Source organism: Ciconia boyciana, chromosome 9, assembly GCF_034638445.1.
Source record: "Ciconia boyciana chromosome 9, ASM3463844v1, whole genome shotgun sequence".
NCBI lineage: Eukaryota > Metazoa > Chordata > Aves > Ciconiiformes > Ciconiidae > Ciconia > Ciconia boyciana.
The window spans coordinates 2,723,103-2,747,014 of record NC_132942.1 but is presented as its reverse complement, the minus strand read 5'-3'; the positions used below and the strand labels follow the sequence as shown (position 1 = coordinate 2,747,014).

The 23,912-nt window shown below is 39.6% G+C and overlaps 1 protein-coding gene across 5 annotated transcripts in view; it reads right to left on the bottom strand.

Annotated features, from left to right (window-relative positions):
- RAPGEF6 (Rap guanine nucleotide exchange factor 6) overlaps window positions 1–23,912 on the bottom strand; it is a 137,967-nt gene that overhangs the window by 24,592 nt on the left and 89,463 nt on the right. The window contains exons 9-24 of one of the 5 annotated variants that reach the window (XM_072872151.1): window positions 23,729–23,912; window positions 22,746–22,882; window positions 21,639–21,797; window positions 20,938–21,090; window positions 20,246–20,410; window positions 18,856–18,963; window positions 18,287–18,490; window positions 17,438–17,546; window positions 12,402–12,645; window positions 11,916–12,073; window positions 10,815–10,829; window positions 8,124–8,364; window positions 6,641–7,024; window positions 4,328–4,539; window positions 3,293–3,416; window positions 905–928 (exon numbers count right to left, since the gene is read on the bottom strand). In XM_072872151.1, the coding sequence (XP_072728252.1) occupies window positions 905–928; window positions 3,293–3,416; window positions 4,328–4,539; window positions 6,641–7,024; window positions 8,124–8,364; window positions 10,815–10,829; window positions 11,916–12,073; window positions 12,402–12,645; window positions 17,438–17,546; window positions 18,287–18,490; window positions 18,856–18,963; window positions 20,246–20,410; window positions 20,938–21,090; window positions 21,639–21,797; window positions 22,746–22,882; window positions 23,729–23,912 (2,621 nt within the window). Of the gene's footprint in view, window positions 1–904; window positions 929–3,292; window positions 3,417–4,327; window positions 4,540–6,640; window positions 7,025–8,119; window positions 8,365–10,814; window positions 10,830–11,915; window positions 12,074–12,401; window positions 12,646–17,437; window positions 17,547–18,286; window positions 18,491–18,855; window positions 18,964–20,245; window positions 20,411–20,937; window positions 21,091–21,638; window positions 21,798–22,745; window positions 22,883–23,728 lie in introns of those variants that run through there. The other 4 variants (XM_072872153.1, XM_072872152.1, XM_072872154.1 and 1 more) reach the window with 4 other exon arrangements.

The window sequence follows — 23,912 nt, the reverse complement described above, 5'->3', positions numbered from 1 at the left end:
CCCATCACTGTTGGCGGGGGTAAATCCGTTCTCCGCACAGAAGCGCCTGGATACTCTTTGCTGACAAATCTCGTTGCCACACCAGGCTTCCTCTGCGACTTGCAAAGCGATTGTAGGGAGGGCAAAGCACCGTGAGCATTTCTGCCTCCACCTTCTCTGCAAAATGCCGACATACTAACGTATAGCTGGCTTTAAACCAGATGCCCACAGTATGAAAAGAAGTAGAGTTTCAAAGTGCAAAGGCACATAGGCTCAGGTACACAGATGAGAGTTTATGGGCAAAAACACACATAAGAACACATAAACTATGGCTACAATGTCATCTTAAAATCACTGCCGTGTGTCAGCCAGGAATTTCACTAGCCAATCTTGGTAGTAGTAGTCATTTCGTTATTCAGTCCTTGCACAATCAAGACTCCCAGTGAAATCAATGAGGATTTTGGTGTGTGAAATGTGAGGTACACTTTAAATACATACTAAAAATAAATACTTTGAGGCTGGAACTCAAACATCAGGGGGGAAATTACTATATCATTATCACAATTCAAAGTCTCCTTATAGTTTAAAATGCAGAATGGCTTCAACTTTTCTGTTACATGTTAAAAAGCGAGTTATTTATTTCCCAAAATAGTTTGCCTTCAAATATAACTGCACAGCAGGGTTTTTTTAATGCATAAAGCCAAAACTCAAACAACTTATCTAGTACACAAAAGCAACTCAGAATTTTTATAGCTGCAGTATAACGTTGACTGTAATCCCTTATTCCTGTTTTCCAAAAAATATGTATTGCAGGGTTAATAAAATGCATGCTGTTTTTCAGATGCATGCACTAACGAGGAGGATGCAGTATGTTAAGAGTTGCATAATCTTTATTTATCTTAGTTGCATTCATCTCTACACTTACCCCAAACTTCTCCACCTCTTCTTCCTGTAAGCAAGAGCCATATACATTGAAGCATGTATTTGAACAGAAAAGCACAGGAAAAAAATAAAACAGTTGAGAGTCAGGAAGAAAGATGTAGACAGGAAAGAACAGAAAAGAAAAAATTTCTATACAGCAAAATTCTTCTCAGACAATAACACAATGTTTTAATGGAATGCAAGGGCAGGACTTGCGCAAATACTTTAATATGGAAGAGCATCTATCAGTTTTTTGTTTATTTTTAAGTTTAACCTACGAATTTAAAAACCAAACTCGCATTAAATTTTCTTGTTATTTCTCATAAGTCAAATTCAATTTTGATGGAGTGAGCAAAAACTCTTTAATTTATTCATATTGCAGAAAGTGTGATTAAATTAAGTTATTCTTTGCATTAGGACTGCAGTAAGCGTATGAGAAATCATCATCAGTATTCAAGTTTATGATGTTGTTTTCTCTTGATTGCTTGCTGGAAAACAAGCTAGTTGCCAAATACACGCTGAAAGACTAGATGCTCTATATTAATCGATAATGAACTTGCAAGCAAGTCTCATGTTACCGCTAACAAACATCTTTTTGTGTTCATTTTTAATCTTCAAAAGCATTTATTGGTGCTTCATAACACAAACTGATAGATCAAACACCAGAGGCAATGAAAATGAATATAAATGATGTGAAAACATGGAACTATTTTCTTTTAATCTTTGGCACTATCTCTAATATTAGATGCCTAAGCATTTTATGTCAGTGTGCATAATTTAAACTATGGTCATTAAAATGTGTTCTGTAATTCTGAAAAACATACTAAAGGTAACCATTTACTATTAAATTCATTTAATGATTAGACTTCATTAGGTCTTAGAATGTGCATGGGGCATCAGGGAAATTTATTTATAGACTGATTTCATCCTTGAATGCCAAAGTTTCTGAAAAGCAATCACAACTTATCAGTAAGCAGCTTTATAACTTCATGTTAAAAAGTAAATTTTGCTAATTCAAATCCAATAGTATGAAGGCAGATCTCCACTTTGAAACAAATCCATCTTTAAACAACATTAACAAGGGATCTGTTATTTTTGTCTCAAACTTCAACTGGACCAATTTTAAACAAAATACTTATGCTTCCTGATAGTCAGCCTTGAAAAAAAATCTGACAGGAGTCATGATCGTCTGTGAATCCTCACCACCGGAAGACCACAGGGAATGAAATCTCTATGCTCTTATATACGCTACATATCCTTGCATACGCTACTTCCTTCCACTGCACAGATGTAACTGAATTCATAAATCAAAGACAATTACAACTGCGCGGGTGACCCATCAACTGGAATTTAGTTAGGGCTTGTACAAAGCACACTTCACCCAAGCAACTGTCCATGAAGCTTCCTCTGCGCTCTGCTCACTCCACAGTGTTCAGAGGGCTCTCCACTGCTGGGGATACACACGTAACAGACGACTCAAAAGACTATTCTGCCATTTTCTGAAGTAGAAACCAGGTAGTCATTCAGCACAGGACATCATCTTGTCACCAACTCTCTACCTGAACTGCATCCCGAGGGGTTTTTGTCTGGCCCATTAGTTCGAGAGGCAAACTAACAGCGGAAGGAAAGGACAAAGCAGCCCTTCTCGGCAGGGATCTACAGGCATCAGGACCCTGCATGGACACGATGGCGTCACTGATGCTTTCGGTTCAGCCAGTGGGAAGCAAACAGATGCAGGAAATTATTTAGTTCTACTAAATATAATCTGGAGCTAATCAGCACCAGATTAGAAGCTGTGGTGCTTTTATTCTGCAGTTTGTTAATGCAGAGCCTGATGATATTATGCATGAGAAGAAAAAAAAAAAAAAAAGAAAAAATAAAACAAGAAAACAAGAAAACACTCTCCACCTGCTTACAGCCTGAACGTATCAGACATTGCATAGGTGGAGCAAGCTGTGTTTAGAACAAATAAAAAATATTTTGTTTGTTTTTAATATGTTATCAGTGGAGTTTTGTTTTGAAGCAAAATTTCAGATTTATACATGGGTGATTCAGGTGCTTTTATAGATATATATAAAATTTCCTCCCTAACATTATACCTCTCCCAAAACTCTACTGATACGAACATTTTATTTAGCAAAAATAGGAATCATTAAAATTAGAACCTATTCTTCTTTGCTTTTTAAAGACAACAAATTGGTTTATTAGTCATCAAAAGCAGGTCTTGGAAGCATCAATTGTGTTGCCGTAATTTGATAAAGATTGCGGTTCTGATGGTAAATGTCGATGGTAAGTTACACAATGAAATATTAACGTACTGATGCACACACAAACCCAGATCCCTACCCACTCTGAGAAACCTTCAATCCTACTGTCTTTCTAAATTGCACACCTTTGTCTGAACATTACAGCCGGATCCATGTTTGCTGAGGTCATTCGGACAACTTGGCGGATTTCTTTGGCAATCATTCTGAGTTTCTCAAAATTTACCAGGCCATCCACTTTAGAATCATTTCCTGCATAATTGAAACACACACACACGAGGAAAAAAAAAAAGAGAGTAAGAAATACCTTTTTAATGGGCAATGTGTTTCTAAGTCCCCCACATTACCCTTCCTCCCTCCCTGCCCCTCCATCAATAAAACTGCTTTAATCAAAACAGCAAGAAAACAGGAAACTCTGGTAAAACACAAAGGACAATCAGGCCCACTCAGACTACCTAGCATTGCTCTTGTTAATCTATTTCTAAAGTAACAAGTATCAGTAGTAGGAAAAAGGAGTAAGTGAACTATGCCCAAATTCACTGGGTTAAAATAATACTAATATAGAACTGACATCAACAGCGTTCACATTCTGGAATTAGTTCAGTTAGTTCTGAAACATCACAACCAAGAATTGGGCGTATTTGGAAATGCTTAACACCTTAACCAATTGTGAACAGAATTTTGTGTAAAAGGGAAAAAAAAATTGGAAATGTTTAAACAAAAACCTTTGAAAATGCTGAAAGCAAGAGTAGGAGGTGTTATACCATCGTAGCTGTCTGAAAGCCACAACACAGAATGAAAACCTAGAAACATCGCAGCAACAAGTTTTTGTAAGAGAAATACATTTTAAGTAGCGTAACTACCACTCACCTACTCTTCCACCCTAAACCAGTTAGCACACTCACCTACTCTTCCACCCTAAGCCAGCTGATGAAGATTAAGCATTGCTTTTAAAAATATGCATTTAATTCTTAATTTTTGTCTAGGATCAGTCTCTGCCATTATGCATTCAGAGTGCTATTTTATTTTACTCCTACAAGGGACGCTTCAAAAGCATCCCACCGGTGGAAGCTTCTTTTAGACATCTGTTGAATCACAGAGCACTGAAGAAAGGGCTAAAGTATTCAACACTTAGTTTATTATTTCTCTGTGTTTGACATTACCTTCGTGCAGAAACGTGATATCCTTCTTGACAACAGGAAAAAGTGGAATAATTGGAGGCTGCATGCTCTGGCTGCTAAGGATGTTGCGGTATTTTGCCATGTTTCGAGATGGATCAAAAAGATCTTGAAGGTCTCTGAGGTGCTTTTCATACTTGCTTGGTAACTTTTCCCAAGTGCCTCTGAGACGTGCTACTGGTGCTAGATTTAATCCGCTGCAAGGCAGACACATTTCATTATTAGCTGTTAGCGGAATCATCACCTTTCATAAGGAAGTAAAGGATTGTTTTTTTGTTTTAAGGATTAAAAATAGCTTTCACAAGGTTAACTGTAAAGCTGGGTGAACGCCAGGCTGCAAGTTCATCACAATAAACCTCTGCTGTTCACTCTTGTGAGCATGTGAAAACGAGAACTGTAAAAAGCATGACTGTTTCCTATTCACAAGGTACAAATTTCAAGTTAGCCTGCCAAAACAACCTCTCTGTAACACAGTACTGACGCCCATTTAATTTAAGAACCGCTTCTCTCCTGTAAAAATGGATACCACAATAAGGACAAAAAGGGTGAAAAATTAATGAGGTGAATACACAGCTACAGTAGCAAGAGAGAACAGTGCACAGCTTATTCCAAGCAAAAGAGGCAAGACTCAAGAGGAATATGTATGGAGCATTTGTAAACGAGCACCAACACACCGAGAATTAGAAGCAGCAGATACGCTAAAACTTGCTACTGTGCCCTCATTCTCATTAAGTAAACATATAACCAGAATTATCTGGATGCAATAAAAAAAAAAAACTAAAAAATGCAATATATCCATCCTCCCTATCATAATTTGTCACTAAGTTTGCTCGAGAAATTTTGCAATGACTGCAAAGTCCTTGTAGCTGCAGAACTGGGAAGTTATATTCTCCAGCATTCATCAGTAAATCCAGAATCATACAACTACTGAATTTGCTATTCTAAGGAGATTTTTTTCTCATATTGAAAGCTTCAAAAAACTTATTTTGTATTTATTTTTTTATACAGATCTCTCCATGCTATTGTCAAACCACAAACAAAGGCTTCTCTCGTGTGAAAAATCAAACACATGCCACCACACAGCTCCTCTTTTATCGGCTACATTAGGATGGTTATCTTCCTATTCGATGAATCATACGGCATCGTGCTGATACGCAAGGCAAGGCAAGGCAAGGCAAGAAAGAGAACCCCTGTGGCATATGCTAACAAAAACATATTCCTCTGGAAATAAGGGTAAAACAAAAGCTAATTTATTTGCCCTTTTTTTTTTTTTTTTTGACCAAAACCCACTTCAGTCATGGCCTGATTAGACTTAAATAAGAAGCAGGAAGAGTCATTTTCTCCACCTACAATAAACCATGAGAAATGAGGGAGCAGAATATAGAAATTAGATTCAGTATCCACATGTGTATTCACCATGTAATGAGTAGCCACAGCCCCAATGGTTGCCCAGTACCCTTTAAGGAAATTCATTAATTTTTTAACGTATGACTAAACAGAAGCCAATACCATTTGATAAACTGGCTAGACGTGGAAGAAAATATTTTAAAATGCTATTTTCAAAGATAGTGCTGGTGCTGGGATACAGCATGAATTCAGATCTTTGTCTGATGAATCACAGCGGTTTTGTTTGTTTGTTTGTTTTAAAAGTAAAACCTGTGTATAAGATAATTGCAACTAAGGAAAATGCTGAACTCATGCTGTTAAAGTAGCAGCATCTAGTATAAATCAGAAGAGAAAGTCTAAGTGTGCAAATGAAGAGGAAAAAAAAATAGAGAAGCAAGCAGATGACAGGAAAGAATGAAAAGGAAAATTAAACTAAAACAAAACTGATTTGAGGAAGTCCTTACAATGAAAGGAAGAAATAGAGTAATCTCATCATCGCAGATATGACTCAGTGCACACTGAAAAAGTAACAATGACTGAAAAAAGAAGGGAAATTGGGTGCCAGAATCACAGCAAATGACAGCAGTGTTCAGGCAGGTTTCTGAAGTTCATCAATCAAGCAGTGCTTTTGTCCAAATCTTCTCTTTCCCTGCTAGGTAACAGTTAAAGAAGAGACAGTTACATCAACCACCGCAATAAGACTGAACTTCTGAGGCCGACGAAGGAAAAGACTGCAGCGACAATACAGCTCTTTGTACAGTCTGGCTTTTCAAAAGCTTGGTAATTCCCTTAAAACCAGCCGGCACCATCAGTAATCTGTTCAGGATATACCTATTTCTTTTCTTTCCATTTAGATTAACAGAATTGCCTTTGACAGCACAAATCAGATCTGACAAATGGGAAGTGTTTTACCTTATAACTGCGAACATGGAATTGAAGTTCTTGCATTCTCGACAGTGGAGGGCAATTTTAATGAAATGCTTAATAATCTTCATTCTTTTGAGTTGGTTGGGCTCTGCTAAAATTTCCATGGCAACCCAGAACGTCTCTTGATTTATGACATCCTCAAACTGTTTCAGGTGAGCATTTCCTGTTTTGGAGTCCAGCTTATAAAGGTCATCGATGTATTCGGTAGGCTCAATATTGCGAAATAACTCAAAGTCTCTCATGGAAAGCTGAGTGGCGACCTCAATGGTGCTCAGCTGTAGGAGGGAAATTTGGCTTTCTCTCAGGAGCTCTTGAGCATCCTCATCTGAGCACAAGGTCTCTGTCTCCATATTGTTTTTTAGATAATACCTAAAGAGTAATGGAGTTACAATAAAACATTAGAGATGCTCTTCAGAGAGTTTGTGAACACAAAGACATTGAACTGCACCGATCAATGTGGACATCACTGACACCACAGGGGTGTTCACGTGAGAGTATTTCCACGTTACTGTTGACAACCCAGTGTAAGAGGCAAAGGCAGAGGCAAGAAGGGACAGCATAACCTTGTACTTCAGCTAGTATAAAATACCATCATTACTGCAGAAAAAAAAACCCACCAAACCTTTCAAAAGCCATTTTAATCTACCTCTCTGCTAATATTTTCTATACTGTACTCCGTACTATGCTGTAGCTTTCACCTTCAGAAAAAGGTCAGCTACTTTTCCATTTGTAAATTCAGCAGTGAAATAACATTTTAAATACGCGTTAGTCGTGAGAAATCTCTTGTTAATGTATTTCTCCATTTCTTACACAAATTCAGTGTGGTTGCTTACATAAATTTAGTGTGGCATATTAATATTTACATGAAGCACATAGTATTCAGGAAATGAAAGTGTATCTGGAAAATTCACTTCCATGGTCCCAAGCAGATCACTTCAGATATACAAAAGTTTATTCCTCATAAATTCCCCCTGTTGCCTAGCAAAGACTACTAAAGAATTTTTTACTTAATAAACTTTCTTCTGGTATGGATCAGGTCATCAGATAAAACTGAAGCACTTAACTTTTCAGAAACATTCACAACAGCTTACATAAAAATGGAAGAATTTATCTCAGGTTAGTATCAGTTCATTGCAACATGACATCACTGAGAAAGAAATTAATTGTATGCTTTAATCCTGAAATACATGTGGAAAGTGTCAGAACAAATATAGCTTTTTTTCTTTTTAAGTGTAAGCCACTATATACGTTATCCTGCTCTGCTAAATTTAGTTGTCATCACACAAGCTTGCTGTAGATTTGGGGAGGGGTTTTTTTGGGTGCAGAAGAAGAAGGTGAAACAAGGAAGAAAAGAGGAGAGGGAAGTGTCAGTTACTGACATTTACTTGCTCGTTCTTCTAATAGACACCTGTCTATTTTAATTAAAAAGGCAAATAAATCCAAACCGCAATCACAAGGGCCCACTTACCGTCCATTGAGTTGAATCCTGTCGGCCAATTTTGAGAACTGATCTGGGAGTCTCCGTTGTTTGATGACTCCCTCGGGGCTGACAGACACTTCGCAGAGGGAGTAGGTCTCCGGGGCTCCCGTCAAGTTGAATTCATGGACGGCGTGACTCACAACCTCTTTTGCTGTAGTGTCTTTGCTGATGATAATGTAACAGCTCTGCTGATCTGCTTTGAAAACTCTTATTACTTGATCCGGAATATCTAAAATAACAGAATAACGTCTTTAATGTATGAAGTTACTTGTCCCTTGAAAAGACACGAGGTCATTTACTGTCTCATTTGATAACCAGAAAACAAAAAGCAGCTAGCAAGAAAAAAAGCCATGCTGGACTTGATAAATATTCGTTAAAATATTCAGTCATTTCCTTCAACTTTGAGAGGAAAAAAAGAGGACTCTTCTCCCCTCTGCATTTCCACAACTCAATTACTTCATCATTCCATGACCACAATCGAAGTACAAGACATGTAGATACGTTACTAAGCCATACACTGTCCTTCTCAGCACGTCTCAAAAACTTTGGCAGCATCATTCCTTCTTTGGCTCTTCCGTCTTTGCGAGAGCCAGGATCAATGTGCGTGCCAGCGTCCCCTTCCTGGGGACAGGAAGCCATCGAGCACGCATGGATGGGCTGCGGGCGGGAGGACGTGAAGAGGAAAGGAGATTTGCTTGCTCCCATAACTAGCTGCAAACTTTTACACTCCCTCTCTCACCCCGAAGGAACTAAGCTGCTGCCAGCAGTTAATTCTTTGGCTAGTGTACTTATTTATAGCACATTTTATGTATTATAAACGCATTAGAGAACAGCTTTATCTGAGGCAGCCTACAGCAGGAAATAAATATCTACAGAAACACAAGTTTAATCTACAGCTTGATGACTGGAAATAATCTGCTCCATTAGTTATTACAGAAGGCTTGATTGTCAAAATAAAACTGATTGGAAAAAAAAAATGTCAAGAGTCAGAGTGCACACTAATTTAAAACTCAGGGAAGCACGGTCCTTCCCCTCCCTAAACTCTGAAGACTAAACCTTCACAAGTTTTCTGCAGACCCAAGAAGCTGGGAGGCTCTCGCTGAGCCCTCAGCCATGTCTTCAGAGCCTGCAGCTACTCAAAAACCACGTCGGAGGCAGACGTGCCACTAACTCCTGCATCAGAGATTCCCAGTGAGAGAAGTGAAGGGTTGTTATTACAGCAACAGCCTCCAAAACAGCCCTGCACTTCTCTCACTGTTATTTGACCGGTGTTTAATGACCTCGGCGATAAGTGCCAGATCTGTGGATTGAGGTACGTGACCCGCCACTTGAGGGGAGCTCCCGGATCGCCAAGCAGGGCAGCGAGTGCTGCGGGGAGGTAATGGCCAGGCGTCCCTCTGCCCAAGGGGAATCGGCACTTCTGCCAGGCGAATCATCCTGCTGGGCTGTGCATCGAGGTCCTCCCAGCAGCAGCTCTCCGAGCACTGAGTTTTACATGCTGCTTACCCCATCGCCTATACATTAATTTTTCTCTGTCAAAATCCACTGCTTAAGGAAGAAGTGAAGATCTCTCTTAATGGGGCAGTGACCTTGGGGTTACTTTTTCTTGCATCAGGACTTAATGGTGTTATAGTGGCAAGTAGCAGGAATTTCAAGGCAAAAAGTAAGCAGGTAGTTTATGATCCAGCATCAAAAGTTTCCACCCATTGGAAAAAAAGAAAGCCTCAACATCAGCTGTAAATAAACTGGAAGATGGGAGGAAACAGGGTGTTAAAAAAAAAAAAAATCTGATTGAAAACTAATTCTACTAACAGTTTCATTATTATGACTATCACATTACCAGAACAGTCTCATTAATAGTTGGGGACTAGTTGAATTTGAAAAGCTCCATGCATACATGAATGGGGGCAACAAAAGCAAAAAATAAATATTATGTACTTATTTCAGAGTGAAAGTGGTGAAAGTGACCCATTGAATAATTTGGGAAATGCCTGCACTCATAAAAATCATAATAAATCAACAGAAGAGGCAAACACGTATACCTCGGTATCAACATACCTAAAAATCAGAATACACTCAAGGTATAAAACCAAAAACTGAAATGTAATTTGGCAGGGGGTGGAAAATCACCATGCAACCAAAACTTGGTGTAACTTGTGACAGGTGAGGGAAACTGATGTTACAAGCACATGTCTGTCTTCATGGTCTTTGCTTTTAAGCAGGTAAACATTAATAAAAATTATTTTCTTATGCATTATTCAGCTTGTGTTAACAATACTAAACATGTTTCAAGTTTGCATGCACATAATTTTAGTTATAGTCTCCAACAGAAGAACAAACTAAATCTCAAACTACGTTATCTAAAACTTCAGTTTCTGTAAAAGGGATGTAAGCAACTTCATTCCTTTAAAGCAAGGTGAAGCGAAATAACCTGCCAAAGGTCATTCAGTGTGTCGGTGGCAGAAATAGGAATAAAACGCAGGTCTCAGCCTCAGTACAGCACTGTGCCCGTAAGAGAACCTATGGATTTGTTTTATTTAAGGGAAGATTACAAGGCACAGGACTATCTAATGCCCTAACAGTAATAACTATGTCAACGCAACGTATTAAAGTGTTAAGTTTAACAGGCAAGCCATGCAATATTAAAGTCTACAGGATGCCATACATCAGGATACTTACAGTAAAACCCAACAGCTGCGGGCAGGAAAAAAAGAAAAAAACTGTGTCAACACCAAATCAAGATTTAGATGTTTACAAAACTTATCAAGTGTATGTAGTACACTGTCAGAAATATTTTGGTTTTCTCTGCCATTCAAAAATGACAGCATATTTGTTATAGTAAACTTAAAGTAAAGGTAAGGATGACTAGTTATCAACATTTCATATTATGCTTGTATAGTATTGTATGTAATACACAGTAACTTGTACAGTATTAAATGAAAATTCTTAGAGAACATGTGTGTAGCTCATGTAGACAGCAAGAACCTGGATCTGCAGCAAAAAACTTATTTGCTGTGGATATTGATGCACTTGATAGGCTATATCTGTGTACATCCCTTTTAAAGGGGAAATCTGCAAGTTTACATAAACATAAGTAAGTCATAGCCCCAAGGCACTTTACAGAATATGTAATTATGCACAGAACTTACACTTGAAATAGGGAACAAGATTCTGACTTGACGTGTTTACAGGCAGCTGCATATAACAACAAATGCCTCCTGCAGCCACCCCATGAACTGTATTCCTACAGTAATAGCAATGAAAGCATAGACTACACTTCTCAAAACATTTTTCAGTTTTTCAGACATACAGTTGAATACACGTAATGTTTGTAAAACATTAAACATTGATATCACTATGTTGGTACCACGGCAGTCCTATCCACAACACTGCTTGAAATATATACTCAAAGATGGTGGATGGGCAAGTCAAATCACCAGGAGTACTGGTATTGGGAAGAGATGACAGAAGAGAAAGGTGCAGACACAGACAGCCTCCTTCCACCAGAGCTCTGATAGACTCCAGTAAATCAAAGACTCTCAGAGGTGGCAAAATACATTTCTTTGTAAAAGCAAGCTAAGTGTCACATTACGAAAAAGCAGGCAAGAGCAGTTCAGGCAGTTTGGATTGTCAGCGAATCTCCAGTTTGGACCTGTTAGGGCCACAAGCTAAACAGGTAACTGCACTCGGCATGTTTGACGCTGGTAAAAGATGTAATTTTCCTCCTGACCCAGCTGCCTTGTAATCATCCTGTAAGTCAAGCTAATGCTGCTGTTTTACCTGAAGGATTAGAGAAATCCAGAATGCTAGTTGTAGGCTGCAACAGGTCAGGGCTACTGGATGAGAGCGTTCCTGGAATAGGCATGATGGCCAGGCTGTGTCTGCACTGCCGAGTCCCAACGATGCTGTCGTCCTGCGACTGGCTCACACTACCATCACTGCAAAACAATTTTGTTTCAGTTATGTGCCTTGAGCTCCTTATATTCATCTTGGGATGAACGAAACTAAGAAAAATAATGGCACTCAGATGTTTTAATTACACGTTGTAGACAGGCTTTCAAAACAAGGACAGAGGAAAAGCATATTTGAAAGTGTTCACTGGGAAAAGAAAGACATTTTGGTCTTGTTCTGCATTTATGGGTCAGATTTGCTGCATTTTTTTAAAAACATAAGCAACATGGACATAGTGACTGAAGGTACTAAGCAACTAAAATATCACAACTTAATAAGGAACAATTGCTTTTTGAGCAGAAGAGTCTGACAAACCTGAACAGTTTTGGAGGCAAGATGCTGAATCGGGTCTTGTCTAAAATTTTCCTGATTCTGTTTCTCCCACCAGATACAGTGTTTGCTTTCATTTTTTTGTTTCCTTTTTCACGAGGAAACATCTGTTCCACATCTCCAGGCATATCTGGGATGGAATAACGGTTGTTCTTCTTTTCTGCAATTTTGGGAATATGTGGAATTCCATTCTTCTCTTGTCCTATCCTGCAGAGCAGCTCCTTAAACACTGTAAGAGAAAATACAATCATTGTGATTTATCTTTGCACACTTAAAACTTCACAGTGAATTCTCCTTTCCCCTCAAACATTTTCCTTCCCACATGCCTGCAAAAAAGAGAACCAAAGAGTTACAAACCACGCAATACATTGCATTTTAATTTTGATTCTAAGGGTGTGGGTCTTTTCCCGCTTAAGTTTTGCTTTTCATTACCTTGGCAGAAAGAGTAACCCCTAAAGGTTCAATAAAAATGATGAAACATTCTGCATAGCAGAGTTCTCCTAACTACTTTTGAAATTAGCACATAGCACAGCAAATTTAATAGAGCTAGTCTACCGTTACCAGATAGATAATAAGGAAACATTGCGTTCACGGCAATCAGCTCTATGTATTTATTGACTTTTGTGTCTGCACCTTTTAGGTAATGGAGCGCAGATGCTTCCTCAAGAATAACTGCAAGACAGACCGACATTTTCCAAACCTGCCTTTGTTTGCTTTAAGTAATACTACTGAACAGAAGCTACATCAAATTTCCTGTTGCATTTATCAAACTAAGCCAGTCTATTACCAACACTGACATTCCCAAAGATACAATTCCATGGAAAAGATAGTGTTTATGTTCTTTGTGTTTCTTCCCACACATAAAAGGTGAAAACAAATTGTTCAAATTGGTTTATCAATACAAATTATTTTTTTAAAAGATCTTTTAAAAATCTTTTTAAATCTCCTTAAATCATTCAAGTCAAAAATTCAGTATTTTCTGATGAAAACATGGTGATAGTGGGAGAATGCAGAATTGTACAGAGTGAATTTTCGGATTGTCCCTACAAACAAGACAACCAGGACCTTATGTATAAGGAGTCCCAGCCAAATTGCATATTTCTATTAGGTAACAAATTTTAAGGCTACAAGCCTTCACAGTATAGATTCAAATATAAGAATTGCTCATTGTCAGCACCAGGCACTTAGCACTCAATTAAAAAGACACGATAATAAGTATCGCTGTTGAAAAAATGCTTCAAGACATGAATTCATTAAAATGTATCAGAGACATCACCCTGAAATTCTATCGGCTAGCAGGAAGAGAAGAGGTGAGAACCCACTCATAAATGTACGTTGTTTACATTTATAATACAAATGAACAATCTATCACTGCCCCACTTACAGTTATGCTTTATTTTATGTCGCTTCACATTAGTCTGGACCACCGGTTACCATGGTTGTTTTGTGCTTTTTTGAAATTATAGAATCATAGCATCGTTTAGGTTGGGAAAGACCTTTAAGATCATCGAGTCCAACCGTAAACCTAACACTACCAAGCCCACCACTACACCATGTCCCTGAGCACCTCATCCAAACGTCTTTTAAATACCTCCAGGGATGGCGACTCCACCACTTCCCCGGGCAGCCTGTTCCAATGCTTGATGACCCTTTCCACGAAGAAATTTTTCCTAATATCCAACCGAAACCTCCCCTGATGCAACTTGAGGCCATTGCCTCTCGTCCCATCACTTGTTACCTGGGAGAAGAGACCAACACCCACCTCTCCACAACCTCCTTTCAGGTAGCTGCAGAGAGCGATAAGGTCTCTCCTTTTCTCCAGGCTGAACAACCCCAGGTCCCTCAGCCGCTCCCCATCAGCCTTGTGCTCCAGACCCTTCCCCAGCTCCGCTGCCCTTCTCTGGACACGCTCCAGCCCCTCAATGTCTCTCTTGGAGTGAGGGGCCCAACACTGAACACAGCATTCGAGGTGCGGCCTCACCAGTGCCCAGTACAGGGGACGATCACTGCCCTACTCCTGCTGGCCACACTGTTCCCGATACAAGCCAGGATGCTGTTGGCCGCCTTGGCCACCTGGGCACCCTGCTGGCTCATATTCAGCCGGCTTTTGACCAACACCCCCAGGTCCTTTTCCGCCAGGCAGCTTTCCAGCCACTCTTCCCCAAGCCTGTAGCGTTGCGTGGGGCTGTTGTGACCCAAGTGCAGGACCCGGCACTGAGCCTTGCTGAACCTCATAGAACTGGCCTCAGCCCATGGATCCAGCCTGTCCAGGTCCCTCTGCAGACCCTTCCTGCCCTCAAGCAGATCAACACTTCCACCCAACTTGGCATCACCTGCAAGCTTACCGAGGGCGCACTCGATCCCCTCATCCAGATCATTGGTAAAGATATTAAACAGGACTGGCCCCAATACTGAGCCCTGGGGAACACCGCTTGTGACCGGCCGCCAACTGGAGTAAACTCCATTCGCCACCACTCTTTGGGCCCTGCTGTCCAGCCAGTCTTTTTACCCAGCGAAGCGTACGCCCATCCAAGCCATGAGCAACCACTTTCTCCAGGAGAATGCTGTGGGAAACGGTGTCAAAGGCTTTACTAAAGTCTAGGTAGACAACATCCACAGCCTTTCCCTCATCCACTGAGGGGGTCACCTTGTCACAGAAAGAGATCAGGTTAGTCAAGCAGGACCTGCCTTTCATAAACCCATGCTGACTGGGCCCGATCACCTGGTTGTCCTGTACATGCTGTGTGATGGCACTCAAGATGATCTGCTCCACAATCCTCCCTGGCACCGAGATCAGACTGCCAGGTCAGTAGTTCCCCAGATCCTCCTTCCAGCCCTTCTCGTAGGTGGGCATCACATTTGCTAACCTCCAGTCAGCTGGGACCTCCCCGGTTAGCCAGGACTGCTGACAAAGGATTGAAAGTGGCTTGGTGAGCACTTCCGCCGGCTCCCTCAGTACCCTTGGGTGGATCCCATCCGGCCCCATAGACTTGTGTGTGTCTAAGTGGTGTAGCAGGTCACTAACCGTTTCCCCTTGGATAATGGGGGCTTCATTCTGCTCCCTGTCCCTGCCTTCCAGCTCAGGGGGCTGGGTACCCCGAGAACAACTGGTCTTACTATTAAAGACTGAGGCAAAGAAGGCATTAAGTACCTCAGCCTTTTCCTCATCCTTTGTCACTATGTTTCCCCCCGCACCCAATAAAGGATGGAGATTCTCCTTAGCCCTCCTTTTGTTGCTAATGTATTTATAGAAACATTTTTTATTGTCTTTTACGGCAGTAGCCAGATTAAGTTCTACTTGGGCTTTGACCCTTTTCATTTTCTCCCTACGTAACCTCACGACACCTTTGTAGTCCTCCTGAGTTGCCTGCCCCTTCCTCCAAAGGTCATCAACTCTCCTTTTTTTCCTGAGTTCCAGCCAAAGCTCTCTGTTCAGTCAGGCCAGTCTTCTTCCCCTTCTTCCCCGCCAGCTCATCTTTCGGCACATGAGGACAGCCTGCTCCTGTGCCTTACGATTTCCTTCTTGAAGAATGTCCAGCCCTGGACCCCTTTCCCCTTCAGGACTGCCTCCCAAGGGACTCTGTCAACCAGGCTCCTAAGCAGGCCAAAGTCTGCCCTCCAGAAGTCCAAGATAGCAGCAGTTCTGCTGACCCCCCTCCTCACTTCTCCAAGAATCAAAAACTCCATCATTTTGTGATCGCTGTGCCCCAGACAGCCTCCAACCGTCACATTACCCACAAGTCCTCCTCTGTTCACGAACAACAGGTCCAGCGGGCACCTTCCCTAGTTGGCTCCCTCGCCAGCTGCGTCAGGAAGTTACCTGCCACACACTCCAGCAACCTCCCAGACTGTTTCCTCTCTGCTGTATTGTATTTCCAGCAGGCATCTGGTAAGTTGAAGTCCCCCATGAGAACAAGGGCTAGCAATTGTGACACTTCTCCCAGCTGCTTATAGAATAGTTCGTCTGCCTCTTCATCCTGGTTGGGTGGTCTATGACAGACTCCCACCATGATATCTGCCTTGTTGGCCTTCGAAACCAGGACACCCCTGATTCTGACCCATCAACACTCCACCCTATCGTCACCATCATTAAGCTCTAGACAATCAAAACGCTCCCTAACATACAGGGCTACCCCACCGTCTCTCCTTCCTTGCCTGTCCCTTCTGAAGAGTTTATAGCCATCCGTTGCAGTGCTCCAGTTGTGCGAGTCATCCCACCATGCTTCCGTGATGGGAACTATATCATAGTTTTCCTATTATGCTAATAAGCAACTGCTAGGATCTTGAAGTTTTTTACCTGCACAGTGATAAACAGAAAATAATAATTGAAAAGAAAATCAATAGTGAACAAGTGCAACTAACTGGAGGAAGAAAATAAGAAAAGGAAACCATCAGGTCTCTCATATAACTACAGAGGAGGAAGGAGCTATCTTGTGCACAGTCTCGTTCTTTCTGTAGCAATCGTTATTCTGTTGCCTGAACAGGATTATGGAAAAAGAACAGATGGTTCGACTGAGATTTTAAAGAGGTATTTATGTGTTTATATTCACATTGACAATTAAAAGCCAACATTTATATGTCATACCACTTTTTATATCTCCTTCTCAATTTTAGATATAAAGGCAATTTAACCTATCGTTCTTACAGCCATTATAAAAAGTTTTACGAAAGCCCAGTTTTACATTTTTGCTGTTTCTTGGCAAAAATATTTTGGCCCAGATCCCTTGGCTCTGTTTCAGCCCTATCGCATGAAGAGACACTAAAGCCGCTTAAACAGTCATTTGAGGATTTCTCAGGGAGTAGAGCTGGCTATGCTGGCTTTGTGCCACTCAACGTGCAGCCCTTGGCACACAAGAACTTATTGGAGCACATGGAGGCACAATGAGGGGACTTCTGCACAACTTTTCACTCCTAGAGCAAGTTAGAAAAAAAAAGGTGGAATCTTATTGCACTTCTAGAGCCGGAAAGACCAGAGTTTTCTTCACATACACAAAAATATGTTATATATAAAGTCTACTCACCAAAAATGTTTGTTTTTACAGTAATGGAGAGATGAGTGTTGTTCCTTAAGATTTCCAGAGCTTTTACAAAGGTAATGTTCTCAAAATTCTGTCCATTTACTTCCATTATCTTTAGGAAGAAATAAAAATTGAACTATTAGGAGAACAACTGTTTACAACAGAGTTACAAATACAAAGGTGATAATACAGGCACAGTAAGAACTTTCCAGAAGTTATCGTATCATCTTTACAGCAGTTGTAGAATGAAAACATTCCTTGTAAAATAACTATTTTCATCACGTCAGTGAAGTTATATCCTGTAAACAAGCCGGGACCTCCATTTCTCACTGACAAATGCTTTAGCCCAATTTATTTTCTGTCATAACATGACATTCTCGCAATTAGGAGCTGCACCCAAATAAAAAATGGTGGATCATGAACCGTAGAACTGATGCTACGTCAAAGGCCAGATCTTCACCTGGTGTGAACTATCATTGCCCCATCAGCCTCAGGAAACTGGGACGATTTACACTAGGTGGGAATCAATCCAACAAAACAATCTGATAGCTTCAACTTAACCATATTGCCAATCAGAAAGCTTCCTAAAATAACCACAATTTGGTTTCTTTTCCCATTCTGTTTTTGAAATATTTAAATATTTAAAATACTTCGAAAACTATTTAATAGAAACCCATTTAACACATGGAAACTGAAGCTGAACTGTGGCATTCACAATAGTATACTATCCAGTTGTTTGCTTTTAGTAAACAGCATATTCTTTTTGTTGGGAACACTACAGTTGGTTGAACCAGATTTTTTTAAAAAATAAAATAAGAGATGGATATTTTAAATGAACTTTATTCTTTTTACCTGATCACCACGCTTCAGTCCAGCTTCTGCTGCTTTACTGCCCATTTCCACAGTCTCTACAAAAATACCAAAACCCTTGTCGCTTCCTCCAAGGAGGCTGAAAAACAGTGGCGAATCTCTAGAAGGTTTTTGCAGGGTAATTTGTCTCCATTTTGCTTTGGCAGCACAGGCAATATTCAGCAATCTGAGATGTCCTTTCATTTTCTGTAACAGAGAAGACACAAAATGGAGCGCAATGTTTCTTTTACTAGAAATGGAAAAACAGTTGTGAAAAAAAAAAAACAAAACAAGTGCCAGAAAAAGGACTTACGATGCCATGTATCCAAATCTTACTAAATAAACCTCGTCCTCTTTTGCAGTAATGCAAAAACACATAAATGAGTGCCATATGTACTATTTTACATGGACTTTATATCTAAATATATATTTAAGAACAAATATGCCTACATTAAAAGCCATCTATTGACTGTTAGACTCACAGACTACAACGTGTTAGTCACTGGTAACACATGGAAAATGAAAACGTGTAACATTAGAAAGTATGACAGTCATTCTTTTTTTGCTCCTACCGTATCTTCCAAGTTCTTTTCAAATTCTTCCAGAAATCGAGTCATAGCAGGATCTCCTTCAAAGTCATTAAAATGATTGTTCACCCACAGTAAGACCACTCTTGTAACCTGTGAAGAAAAAGTTAGGTATATATAAAGGTACCTATGATTCTTCTCCTATATGCTTTAATCTATAAGCAAAGAAGAATACAAGGACATGGCAGAATCATCTTCTCTTTTCCTTTATTTGTGGAAACAAATGAAAAATAAAAAAATCAAACATTTTTGTACCTAATTGGCTACATCACCCGGTACTTACTGGTGCACAAATCCATCTTCAGTTAATTCTTCCTTATGCTGTTTATAAAACTTATCTTTTTAAAGCGTCTTAATGATCTCCTTAAAAGAAAGTTCTAGGAATTACATTGTGATAATAAAAACCTTTCTTTTAGGAACTTTTAGTTAAATCTTCAGGTTGCTTTTGTACGTGCTACAGGGTGACTACCATTCATGATAAAGTCAGTCTGACAACTATTTTATCCATCCATGTTATAAAAAAGGTTAATCTATAGCAGTTTCTCTTCTAAAAATAAACAATTTCCTCTTCTATTTGCTGAGAGAGTTTTCTTTTACTTTCCTTTTCTTAAAAAACAGCAGTTGCCAAAATGAACAGCATGGAAAAAGGTAAGAAGAGAAGCAGTAACCACAGCAAAAGACCCCAGGCAATTTCCTACACAATAAAACACAGCGTTTTGATAGTCTGTTGGGTTTCCTTCAGCTCAAAGCTAGAACACGTAAAACTGCTGGCTAAGACTTTTACTGCCACAATTTTCAACAAATTGGACATAGATACAAGTTCCAGACCATGAATATTTTTCATGTGTATGTGCATATAGTTACACAGAGTTGAACCTCGTTCTATTTATGGAAGCATTTTTATCAACTGCACCTGTCTTGAGCAGAGTTTATTTTAATTGCAGAGTTTGTAATAAGCTGCTCCAACAAAATGTGCTCAATACACTGAAAAGCTCTACAGTAGCAAATCCTGGAAGACAAGCACAATGCTGTTGTGAAAAGAAAGATGGTATGTCCAAGAGATCATGAACGCAATTTCCCTGCATTTCTGGTGAAAAGGGATTTCAGAGGTTGGCATTTACGTCTTTAAATTAAATAGAAAACAGTATTTATCATTCTGCAGAAGAGAAGCAGTGTCACACCTAATTCAGTGTAGTACACTATATGCATACAACACACTGGAGAATCCTGTCTTGATACTAGCAAAAAATACTTTGCTTTAAAAATCGGTCATATAAAATAGCTGCAGCATAATCCTAGTTTATCAGCAACACAAAACAGAATCAATTTGCAGACATTTTCACCAGAAATACTAATCTCTCAGGCTCAAACCAACCTTATCCCTGAGGCTGTCCACTGTGAACCATTCCAAGAGTTTATTTCCAACTTCCAAGGGGCTTGTTAGAAATGTTCTGTACGTTAAAAGGAAATCTTCGATGTAGGTTGGATCCACAATAGAATGTTCTTCTATTAAGTGCATGATGAGTCGCTCAGGTGTTGCCTTAAAAATTAAATGCAAGAAATAACTGATCTCTCTCGTCACTACCTCTCTCTAGACAGTATCTTAATGTAAAACCATGTGAACAGTATACTCCCTTTTCAAATTTCAGCTATGGCAAACTCAGGAGAAAAATACACTAACATCTTTAAATCAAATCTTCATGCTTCTCTCAGCCCAAATATTTTGCATAGGTAATACCTGGCTAAAACAATCAGTAACTTCCCTTAATTTTATTTTTAATAAACAGTTTAAGTTCCTCTTCCAGATTACAAAAAACAGGTCAATACATAAAGACGTGCCAAGGGTGCTCCCAACACAAAACTCAATATATGTGCTGAAGAGGTCTAACTTTATTAAAAGGGAGATGGAAGTAAATTTGTAAAATAATATAAATTCCTTCCAATCAATTTTTTTGAGCTAAGACCCACAAAACTGAGTATGTGTTCTAGAATCAAACCAAAAATTGTATTTATTTACTAATAAATAAAAGTTTAATGGATTAATGGAAACCACAGAAAGAAATTCACCTTGATAACTATATGTCCTTTTCTGGTTCCACTGCGATCCAGCTCTCTGTGCTCCTTTACCATAACAATTTCTCCTTCTTCCTCCACTTTATGAGTGTTTTTTTCCACGTGGTTCAGAATCCTCCAGTAGTCTTGCTGGGCTATACACACAAACTGCCCCCAAACAACACGGGATTGTTAATAAATATCCAAAACATGAATGTAACCCCATCTCTGGGCTGCTTCGACACAATCACGGTAGCGCAGCATTTGATACCAACCCCACCTTGTTCTGCCCAGCTACATGACAGAGAAAATCAGAAATAGAAGACACACAGAACTGGTCACCTTCTTACATCGCCAAAAGGTTGTTTGAATGGGCTAAACATGTAGAGGACAAAGCCTGTAAGACGTGGAAATGGGTATTTTCTATTTATCTGCTCTTACTGCATGTCAACCACATACACAGCACAACTGGGGTGGACTAAGCTTACGTTTCAGCACAAAGCAGAAGTTCCTGTTTCTCACACAGCAGCAGCGTGAAGTAAATCCCAGGTACTAAAGAGTGTACAATTAACTCAGCATCAACAGAGCCCTTGACCCATAAAATACCAACCTCCTTTTTGTTGCTCCTGAAATAAAGACCATGCCTTAAGACAAAAGTAGTTTCTTTTACTAGGTGCTTAAAAATACGAGGTAGTTCTACAGAATTGTAATCTTACCTGACAATCATCTACTTTGGTTCTGACCACTCCATTCATGTACTGTTTGTCCAGAGAGGGAGTAATCCCAAAACTGTTTCCCATACAGAGACTCTCACTCTTCCCATCAGGATAGCTGATTTCCACTGTGCCATTTAAAATAACATACCAAGAATCGAGCTAGAGGAAGTAAAAAACAAATTTAAAAAGTGGAGCTAATTCAACATCTTTTATAAGCCATTCCAATGCTCTTATCTCAGAAAGGGTTATTCTTGCAGTCTCCAGTTTGTTGTCACAACAGTTTTGCAACATTTAATTCACTCAAAATGCGCACTGTAAGGCAAGCAATAAAGATGACTGAAACAAGAATGCTTTTCAGCATTCTTCATTCATTTCAGAACTAATTCAGTAGGGAGGAATGCTGATGAATAGATTGCTTTTTTTAATCAGTGGGCTAATTACTACAACATATTTATACCATTTAGTGAGAATGAAGACTCTTCCCCTGGGTACCCACTTGGTCACTACCAGAGACGAGAGCGATGACCTGCTGTGGCCATTCCAGATGTCCTGATCCAAGGACAGCAAGCGATTTCAAGACAGTGAATCAGAGCACCTATGTTGGGAGCCTGACCACTGACTAATTTGAACATCCGTCTCCTCCCACTGAATATGTATGGAAACTGCTCCTAATTTAGACGTTTATGTTATAATACCTACATCGCTGGGGCAACGATACCTCTCCATGTTAGTATTTTTAAAAAATACATAATAAGAAGAAGGTTATTTTACCAATGGAAATGATGCATTCTTCTATGCCACAAATAATCTTTGAGATAAACTCCTCCAAATGTTAGCATTCTGTAAGTTGTTGTCAGGTAAGTGCTGTTTTATGGCTCTACTTGGCCATGTTGAAGTCTTGAACAAGATCGTAATACACAGGCAGAACCTCCCAAAGGGATGGGCTAAGGTTTGAGGATTTTGGATACGGGTCACGGTGAGAGAAGCATTCTCTAACTTTCAGGTGTGGGAGAGTTGGGGATATGGGAAACAGATTTTCCAGCCCCTCACCCCCAGATACCCTTTCTAACCTATAGGACTCAAATAGTGTTGTAAGCAACAACTTACTTCTTGGCCGTCTTCAAGTATGATGGCTCCTGCTTGCTCTACTACTTCAAATATCATCACTGAGCAAAGTTCTCTTCTCACAGACATAGTCATGTTTGCAAAGGCAGGGAGTTGATGCATAAATTCCAATAATTGCTCTGTTAGACAAAGGAAACATTGGTATGAAGACTGCAAGGCCCAGGGGTTCCTTACGTACCTTACCCTCCACAGGTATATTAAATGTCAGTTAAATTCATGGAAAAATTGCCCAGTGGTGTTACAATCCCCGTTAGTGCCTGTGGCTAAATAAGCCCAGTATGTATTTTGTCATCAACAACCGGAACTTGGCTCTACAGTCTTGATCGTGTTCTGATTGACTTTTATGGCCGCAGTGTGGCTAGAGCGTAAAGGCACTTCAGCTTCAAACATTTAGAAAAATTAAAAATACCTTACAGTACAGTAATTATAAGCTTGATTGGAGCATGAAATGATTTTCCAATGTTTAGAGAAGTAATCTGAAGTACAGCATAATGCAAATTTTTACTATTAAACTAATGCCAATTTATAGTTAAACATTGCAGTAAATTATTTTCATCTTAAATGTTTTCCGGTTTACAGTTACGTAAATCTATACTGCAGTAATAGTATATTCTCTTTGACATTTAATAACTAATTCAGGCAGTCAAAATTACCTTGCTACCTATCCCTCCCTTATATCAACACACACAATGACTGTAATACTTAACATCTTAAGCATCTCAAAGACTGTTTTTTAAAATACTTATTTTCTCAGAACAAATGCTCTCTCAGATAGTAAGAGGAGATATCATTCAATTAGCAGTATCACTAGAGCAAAGCGATCTCTGGAAGGTGTCATTCATAATTATAAGTTACTGTTAACTCATAATTGAGTTAACAGTAACTCAAACAGTTTTCAGATATGCTTCTCTTACAGATGTTACATGATATAGTTTTACATAAAGACTTTTTTTTTTTCTCCTCACCGATATCATCATCAGTTTTATCTGCAGGCTCTTTCTCAAGGCACTCTCGTACAACATCTCGCCCTAGAAGCGGATCTGAAGTTCTGTCAATATCTTCATCCTCCTCTTCTTCTTCATCTTCAGAGTCTACAGGTGCTTCTGGAAGACCTGTTAAATCAACGTCTCCCATCTCACTTTCTGTAGC